The sequence below is a fragment of the Dipteris shenzhenensis genome, chromosome 16 (assembly GCF_047967505.1).
Source record: "Dipteris shenzhenensis isolate YYH24624 ecotype China chromosome 16, Dip_SZ_1.0, whole genome shotgun sequence".
Taxonomy (NCBI): Eukaryota; Viridiplantae; Streptophyta; class Polypodiopsida; order Gleicheniales; family Dipteridaceae; genus Dipteris; species Dipteris shenzhenensis.
The window spans coordinates 5,655,441-5,665,188 of NC_141611.1; the positions used below are offsets into that span (position 1 = coordinate 5,655,441).

General features: G+C 43.0%; 1 protein-coding gene across 1 annotated transcript; it reads right to left on the reverse strand.

Annotated features, from left to right (window-relative positions):
- Window positions 1-1,220: 1,220 nt before the first annotated feature.
- Window positions 1,221-4,677, reverse strand: LOC147892455 (putative linoleate 9S-lipoxygenase 5). The gene is made up of 9 exons (XM_087387390.1): window positions 4,473-4,677; window positions 4,094-4,386; window positions 3,726-3,972; window positions 3,295-3,645; window positions 3,117-3,214; window positions 2,858-2,965; window positions 2,453-2,754; window positions 2,061-2,345; window positions 1,221-1,974 (listed from the first exon to the last, which is right to left on the reverse strand). Exons 1-9 carry the CDS (start codon window positions 4,675-4,677, stop codon window positions 1,221-1,223), a joined length of 2,643 nt encoding a protein of 880 aa, XP_087243516.1.
- Between the last annotated feature and the right edge of the window lie 5,071 nt (window positions 4,678-9,748).

Sequence of the window (9,748 nt, forward strand, 5' to 3'; positions counted from 1 at the left end):
AATTTAGTGTACAACGTGCATTCAAAAGGAGGGATACATTAATTTAACTTTTAAAGAAATGACACGATTACAATAACAAGAGGGGTTTTTTAATTCAACTTTTAAAAAAATCCATTAGTTCATAAGTAAATAGGGTGATTTTAGTATTGGGAATTCTTTTAGTTGAGGGGTTTTTTAATACCCTTGAATACACATGATATATAGGATTTCTTAGTAGTGCATACCTTGAACTCCTTTTTCAGTAACTTATCACCTTGAAATGTCAGCTCAATGTGAGCCTGACAATGATGATAAGAAGGTTGTCATTCCTAGACTTGTATTTATGGAGAGACAAAGCAATTAAGCAAGGAGAGGATCAAGTATCCCATCTTAGGAACTCACATTGCCTGTATATTGGGGATTCACAATGAATTACAAGAGCACTTTTCAAAACAGAGCAAACCCAGATGCTCTTGGACCGGATGCTTCATCAAGGAGCGCCTTATTGAACCTCCTAAAACAAAGCAAGCCTAGATGCTTCTGAACCCAGACACTTTATTAATGTTGACCTAGAACATTCCTGTCTAGTCTCTTGTGCATTACAACCAATCATGTTTGAACACTTAACATTCTCAATTAAACTTGCCTACTCACTTTGCCACATGTCCTCTCCTCAAAGGTCAACTATGATCGCATAAACAATATGCATCATGTTATTCTCCCAACACTATTCTTCACCATATATAATCCCTTGAGTGCACATTTTGTGAAGGTTTCCGTAGTTACTGTAGTGCACACACGGTAATTATATGTGTTTTGTTCATTCCATGAGATGTGATGTATAATGTGTAATGTGTGCTGGGCTTCAAAACCAATCCCAACTCCACTACATGTGGAAATTTACCCTAGCCTCATGTTCCAATGTATAGTTTAGTCTACAAAATGAGCCCACATGTGGTTTTGTATGAATCAGATGCACATTTCAAATACGCTTCCTTTTAAATTGCTAATGAGCTTTCCCACCCTTTCATGACTAGTAGGGATATACATCATAGCTATTGGCTGATGGAGCCAATGTTACCTGGTGCATTGCAAAATGTTTATTTTTCGGAATTGGGCAAAAAGGAAAGAGAAGATATGGTTTTGGAATGTCTCGGGAAAAAAGTTTGGGAATGGATAATATTGCTATTGTTGATGTGCATGATGAGGTGGCGACGTGCTTGTTTAAGGTTGGCGAAAAATCAGATGGAGATGCTGTTTGGGATGCCTCTGCCGGTCAATCCTTCTTTGGAGGTGGGCATGAGCAGTGTGTAGGGAACATGAACTGCCCCGACCCTATTCTTGAGCTCAGGGTTGTCATTCCTGGCCTTGATACGCTTCTCCACCTGCGCGAGCTTTTTGCCGAATGTTTGAAAGGCAGCAACAATAGCCCCATCGCTGGTCCAGTTTGCCGTCGCTCTCTGCCCCAGGTACTCCTCGTCCGATGCGTGCTCCGACAGTAGCTCGATTGTAGTCATCACTATCGTTGCTTGTGACTTAGACGACACCATCTCCAAGTAGAACTTCTCTGGATCTCTCTGCATTTCCTCGTGCTCTGGCGTTCCCTTTTCGGGTATCAGCTTTCTGCCCATCGTGGGTTTGTTTGGAAGGTAGCCAGCGTACGCGTATTGCCCGAAATTCACAGCTGCATGGTGCGCAGACGCCACCCAGATGAGCGTCACCACTGCCTCTTGCAATTCCTTCACGCTCTGCATTGCTGCCCACCAGCCCTCGTCTCTCTTGTCTCCGTGCCCTACCTCCCTGATCTCCGTCCACCAGCTCTGTAGTTCCGTGTCCTCCCGTACCGTTGCATCATCCTTGTAATAGTGCGCAATGTAGTCGCTTACCCAAGTCTCTATACAAGACCAGATGTCCAGACCATCCACTGCGTAGGGATAATCGTTCACCAGTAATCTCAGGCCATGCACTTCAGAATCATCCTTTACCGCCATTCCCCTGGAAAATCAACAAGAGAGAATACAAATTACTGGTGCTGCGGCAGGACAAGACAGTAACCCTGTTTGCTTCAATAAATTGGTTACCTTTTCAGTAGATCTGCTCGAAGGCCTTGTTCGTCGAACCTCCAAGATTTGTATACAGCAGACGACATTTCCACAGCATACTTGGCCGGTGTGAATGATTTCTCAATGATCCCGCCTAACAGAAGGCTTCCGCTGTCGCAATTGATTAGAGCTTTTCTAGCCAGCGCGTTGATGTTCATCGTGTTTCGAAAATGGGGAGTTAAGAGCACGTAGAGCGGATGCAGAGCGCTGATGTGGCGATATGTAGCGATAATGAACGGCTCGAGGCAAGCATGAGTTCTCAACCTGCCAAAATTCATCACATTGTAACGTATATTCTCCACAGAGTGCCCATGCCTGCGGTAGGCGCAAATGTTTCCACCACAACATAAGAGCAAATCCACTAGGGTTACCAATGACTGACGAGCTGGTGATATCCGGCGTCGTTTATGATCGCGTGCGTCTTGGCGAGCTCCCACTCGAGCGAGCGGTTGGCATTGCCTGGAGTGAAAACGTTCTGAATGCTAGGACCTCCCTTAATTTGAGGAGGCAAGCTCAATTCGATAGCAACGGGCTTGAGGCAACCCTTATTGGTGAGGAAGAAGAAAGAGCGGGAAGCGTACGCCTTGCTGCCTTCCAGCGCGTTGATTCTATCTATGTAAGGAAGATAAACGTCGTGGTAATCCACCATGAAGAGACGATTCTGTTCAAGAGCCTGCATATCCAAATTCAGCGACATCGGTATGAATCCATCTCCTTCCTCGACACAAGATACTATGTTCCACGACAAGCACGCATCAAAGATGAAGTCGCTCGACCTGTTTAACACTCAAGCCCTCGAGAAAATTTTTGATGTGTTCATCGGTGATGGCTGACGTTTGAGATCCATAAATTTCCTCCTCCAGGGCACCGACGGGCGGGAATTGCTGTATCAATGTCGTGGAGCTGGGTCAATGTTTGCATCATGATGGCTATGCGATTTCCTACCGCAAGAAGCTACAACCATCTACGTGTACGCAGTATGTATGTTCAAACTGCAGACAAGACGGGCGTGAGAAATAGACAATCTCAGGACACCTCGAGGCGTTCGATCACCACAGGATTCAAGCCGGAAAGTGTCTCCCTAGCGAACTCTTCGTCAGAGACCCATGCCTCTTTGTCTACCGCGAGGTTCTCTACACAAACTAGGAACAATGAGCAACCACAGCATCTGATACCAGCATTAAGAACGGTTACAGCCTCGTCGACAGCTCACCTCGTATCACGGCCGGCACAGGGTACTTGAGCAGGTTAGGATCCTGGGTGTTGTCGTCCGTGAGCTCCCGGATGAGCTCCAAGGGATCCTTGAACTTGGATTTCTTTTCCTCACTCGTCCGTTCTTTGCATTTGCTCAGATCTAATCCTTTCGTGTAAAGCTCGCTGATCTCCCGAAAAGAGGTGAAATTAGCGTTGTTCTGGAACAAATCTTCGATGATAGGAACAATGTAGTGCGCGAAGGACTTGATGGCAGAACCCAAAAAGTCAGATTCCTTGATGTGGCGGAATTGCTCGTCGCGGGGCACGTAGACGTCTTGCAGAAGTGAAGCAGGACTCTCCGATTTGGGATCTGGCGATGGAGGTTCGGAATCAGAGGCACGAAGAGAAAAAGTTGGCATGATGGCGAAAAAATGTAGCATGTACGCGTACCATGGCTTGTTCGTGGGCGACCCGTTCTACACCTTCGAGGATAGGGATGATCCTTGGAGCCACCCAAGACGGGCCTCTCAAAGGCGTTACTTTCGTCAGGATGACCGAGATCGTTGTATACATCATAATCGTAAATTCTGTCGGGGTCCTTTCTCTCGTCGGTCGGATCATCAAGGCCTTGCAGGTTCATGAGCTCTTGGAAACGGAGGGATTGCAGCGCAGCCGGAGTTTGGTTGGGAAGATAAACCTGAAGGTTGGCGACGACAAGAAAAAAGACAAGAACTGATTAGCTAGAGCTGGGGAGTTGACGGGATTCCAGGTGATGTTTAACGAACGAAGAGCAGAATAAATCTAGGGTGACGACGTACCTTGTTGGAGAAGAAGATTCGAGGGCGGCCTGAGTAATTGCTAACGTTCGAGACCCAGGAGTCGCAAATGAAATGTATATCTGGGGAATCCGGCATCGTGAGGGTGAGGGACTTGAGGAGGAACTCGTTCGGATGGTGATTCTCCACCAACAGGGCTCCCGGAGAGCCGAAATCTGGCTCTACCGAAAACACTACGGGGTAACTAATGCCCTCGTCTGAGGTCACCACCCCCGTAGACTCCCGATTCCAATCCAAATACGTGATGCGACTGCGCTTGCCACCTTGTTTCGATCCTGCGCACAAAATTTGCGAGCAATACATCATTGCCCGCCATCTCCCAATTCTCTTGAAACGTAAGCTATGTAGCTTTCAACCCTACCTGCAAGGTGGTTGTCGGCACTGACGAGCGCCATCTTAACCCTTTGGCCAATGCCCTCGAAGAGGGCATCCTCGAACGCAGCAATTGGGTTGTGGAAGTCGAGCACATTCTCTGTTTGCAGGAGAACCGTGCCATGAATTTGAACGTTATGGGTATCCGGCTCAATTGAAAGAAACCAGTGTTCACTCTCCAATGGAGCAGCCATGTCGGTACCAGCTGATCACTAATTGCAGATCTCTCTCTCTCTCTCTCTCCGGGTCGCTCCCCAAGTGGATCGATTAGAGCTCTCCTCGTTGGCGAACCGTTAATCGAAGGTAAAGTAGGCTCGATGGATTCTGGTGAGTTCCTTGGTCGATCACTCACGCTTTTATAAATGTGAATGGAAGAGCATTGTACACAGGGAATAAGACATAAAGAGGAAGGGAACTGTACATATCGCATGCTATGGATCATCGAATACGTCTCTCTTAATCACACATGTAAAATGCCCGTGCATAGTCTCAACCTTGTTTCTGGACTTCCGTCGGGTGGAGGCTTCCCATTAGAAGAGTAAATGGGCAGTCTTAGTGGAGGCTCTGCATTAGAAGCGAAAATTCTCGGCTTGTTTTTCTTGCTAATTCTATAATTCCTCGATTGGTCCAAGTTTCACTTAGTATTTCTGTCCTCCATCTTTTTACTCTCTCTCTCTCTCACACACACACACGCGCGCTTCCCCCTTCACCCCACACCACTCGTAATCTTTCCTCCTCCCTCTCTTCTACTACTGTCTTTTTCTTCCGCTTCTAGTTCCGCCAACCTTTTACGAAGGCCTTTATATGAATGACAAAAGTCATTCACCTTGTTGAAATATAATTCCAATCCAAGTTATTTTTAATTTAACCTTTGGTGTCCTAAATTCCTCCAAAAGCATTCTCTTTTTCCCACTCTCTTTTGTGAAGACTCCATATCATGTGCATTTCATGGATCGTTAGTGAATAAAATAAGCCTCTTAGTCATGTAAAATTTGACATTACAACGCACCGTACCCTTTTCTTAACAAGTGTTCTAGTCTAGTGTATTCCCTCGTAGAGCGGTGTACCTAGAAATATGTAATCATACTACACGGGTTCAATGTAAGGGGTTTTTTAAATCCAACAATTATACATGTAAAAGGGCTTGTATATTTCGCAAAGTAATAAAAGTTATATTTTTTTAAAAGGCAAAGAACTGTAGAACTCGTACGTAAGTAGTGGCTTAAATATATTACTCCTTGCTTGCACATTGTACGTCTCTCTCTCTCTCTCTCTTTCTCTCTCTCTCTCTCTCTCTCTCTCTCTCTCGCATGCGCAGTGCATGATAGACAAACAAGGATTTCGTTTGTGAGTATACGAGCCATACCATGTGATTTAATAGATACTCAAAAACCCCATGCCACTTTTAATATATATCTACATTGGAATGTTTTTTAAAAACTTAATAAATTAATCCCCTAGCTATGTACAATTTATTTGAGAAATGACATCTCCATGTGCTATTGACATGTCGAAGGACAATGAATGCCATTTTTTAATGAGTAACATTCAATCATCCTTGCTCACACAAAATACATGTGCACATGCGGTACTGTGGTACTTTGCACAATTATCCAAAAGGAGAAACACATTAGCACCATGCATAACAATTTTACTTGACAAAATCCATTGGTTAGAACAAAACTAGAACCACATGAGGGATGCTTGTACATCAATGTATTTTTAAAATACAAAATAAAAATAATCTTTCCATTTTATGCTAGTAGGTGTAGTTTAATGAATTTTAGCATTCTTTAACAAAAAGTTGAATACTCAAAAGACAAGACCTTAAGTAGTCAACAATGAGATGAAGGTGCAAATAAGTATTATTTTTTACCTTTAAGACTTCAATCCATGCAATCCATAAATTACAAAGGCCTTGCATTAAATAACAAATATAGACACAAAGTCCTTATGCACCTTAGATACACACTTTGTACAATAACAATCACATGTCAAATATATAGGAAAAACAAAGAGTGTCATGGAAGTGTATTAAATTTAAAGTGGAATGTCTATCAAGCCCAAAATTACATTCAAGGATTTAAAGGCCACAAGCTTTATGGGGAAAGGTAGTGAATATTAAGTTCTATAAGATGAAAACATACATCTGGGAATGAAAGGCCAAAGGAAGAGTGTAGGGTGTAGCCACACCATGCTACTCATGGAGATGCAAAGCTCCTTAAGCATAGGCATGATAATGCCAAGTACAATCAGTTACATGAATAACAGGAGGTCCACATGGGAGTGCGTATAGCATCCCATGTAGCCCCTCCAACTTAGTACTAACAAAATGAAGAAAGAATGAATGAAAGATTTCTATCACAACTACAACAAGTACTCTCTAATTGAGGTACGGGTGTCGAACCTCCTTTAATCAAGGAGCTAAATCCTAGATTAAAGAGGAAAGAATGCAATGTCAGGTAGGTGAGCTCAAATGAGTGGGCTTTTCTAGGTGTCACCTTATTAAGTCATCGAATACATGTCATAATGCATGGTGGTTAGTTTCAATTCATCATAATGGACACACCATTACAAGGTGGTTTTCTATGGATCCTCCAATGAGGTGATCAATCGAGAACCTTGGCATCAAGCCATATTTGAAGTGAATTCTTGAGTCTCTCTGAGCTCACAGGTGAGCTAACTCCATGCATCATCAGCTCTATCCACAAAGAGATTCCAAGCGATCATCTAGGCAGCATGGGGCACAATGCTTATGTAGATATCCATCTAGCTATAGGTGAGGGATTTCCCCAGACTGAGTCACCACCTTGCATGTTGTCCATGTGTACATTTCTACGCATGAGCCACCACGTAGGTTTGTCTCCAACAATATATTCATTGACTCAAAAAATGAAAGAAAGAGTGGGGTTTACATAGCAAGTATTTTGACAAAAAAAATTAGGGAGATAGGACTAGACAAAGTTGTGTAGATTAGCATGCACAATGCAAAGAGTAGTAAAAATGTTAGTAGCATGTTACAAAGAGATTTTTTCCGATTGTGTGCATCAATGTGCTACAATCACACCTTGAACTTGGTGTTGAAAGATTGGGACAAGCATGTGTTATGCTTCAAGAAGATTATATATGACGCTATCTTGTATGATTGCATCAATGGCTTGACATAATATATGGTATTCATGGGTTGAGTCCACAAAGTTACAATCACCTATAGGAACAAGATTTTGCATGCAATTTTACACATTGCAATCATTGATTGATATAGGGGGTATGAGCTAGGAAATAGAGTAGCTAATGATAAATAAAATATTTCTTGTCATGGTTGTGCCAAGAGCTCTGAACGCAAAGGACCCATCCATTGGAAAATATTGGATGCAATTTTGTAGCATAGATCAAGCAATCATTACTAGAAATCTGCTAATGCATTTACACAAGCAGAATGTCAGAAGGCCCTTTAATGCACTAAAATGAGGGAGCTGTGAAATTTCTTTAGAAAGTAGTGGAAGAAATCTCATAGTCCATTGGTACCTCCTTGGTCTTGAGTAGCTCTTGAGTAGTGGAACATGAAACATAAAGAGATTCATGGAGTAGTGAATGATTTCCATAACTTAAAGGTTTTTTAAGCATTTTATATGATCCCCTTCCCTTTTCCTCTCCTCCTTCCCCTTTCCCTTTCCCTCCCCCTTCCCCTCCCTCCACTCTCCCCCTCTCCCTCTCCCTCTCCCTCTCCCTCTCCTTACTCGGGACTCCCTCCCCTCCCCTCCGTTCCCATCTTCCCCCTCTCCCTCTCTTTCTTGTCCCTCTTCTCCCCTCTCCCTCCCTTTCTCGTCCCTCTTCTCCCCTCTCCTTGACCCCCTCCCCTCCTCTTTCTCTCTCTCTCTCTCCCCTACCTCTGTCCCCTCCCCCTCCCCCTCCCCTGTTTCTCTCCTCCCCTGTCCCTCGCCCCTCCCCTCCCCCTCCCCCTCCTCCTCCCCCTCCCCTTTTATTCCCCTCCCCTCTCCCCATCGCCTTCTGTTTTGCTCCCCTCTCCCCCTCGCCTTCCATCCATTCCATCAATTCTCTTTTTTCCCTACCCTTCTAAATTGTGGCTACTTATTTTTTAGTTTATTTTTTCAAAATAAAAAATAAATAAACCCTTGCATAGATGCATATTATAGTCAACCTTTGTGTTTTACCCCCTTTGCCAATTATATGTAAGGCATGGTTACACGGTCATGAAACTTTGAAATACGTTTGCCATGCTTAAATACTTTTAAATCCTAAACTTTATACCCTAAACCCTAACTCCTACACCTTAGACCCTAATCCCTATACACTAACCTCTAGACCCTATATCCTAAACCCTAGACCTTAGATGCTAGACCCTAAATCTTAAATGATAAACCCATACCCTATAGCCTAAATGGTATCCGATGTCTATGATAGTTTGAATGGGTCTTAAAGTGGGTAACTTCTAGACCCTTGCAGTCTCATACAAATCCAAGACATGCACACAGATAGAAGCCTCTTGATGCATATTTTTCAACACTCGTGCATGATGTGTGGTGAGAAACAAGAAAATATGCCAACCCAACCAGGCAAATGATATTTGATGGGTATGATACTTTGCATAGGACTTAAAGTGCATAAGATTAAGGCCAATTTGAAGTATCATAACCTTCGGAGACATAAACCTTGGATAGATACACATTGATGCATATATTTTGATACTTGTGCATGATGCATAGTGATAAAAAAAGAAAAATGTATGCCCAACTATGAAAATGATATATGATGGCCGGTATCATTATTTGTATGTTAAAGTGGGTAAGTTTTAGTCCCCTACAAAATCTCATATTAATCCAATACATGCACACAAGATAGAAGCCTCCAATGCATATTTTTTAACACTCATGCAGGGCATGTGGTAAGAACTAAGAAAATTTGCCAACCCAACTATGAAAATGATATCCAATGGGTATGATACTTTGCACAAAACTTAATATGTGAAAAAGTATTAAGGCCCTTGAAAAGTATTATACCCATCGGAGATAGGCACATAGGATAAGCACCCTCATGCATATTTTGTAACACTTATGCATGACATGAGGTAACAAACCAGAAAATATGCCAACCCAACCATGAAAATGATTTCCTATCGATATGATACTTTGCAAAGGACTTAAAATGGTTAATATTAAGGCCCTTGAAAAGTATCACACCCATCGGAGATAAGCATGTAGGATAAGCACCCTCATGCATATTTTTTAACACTCATGCATGACA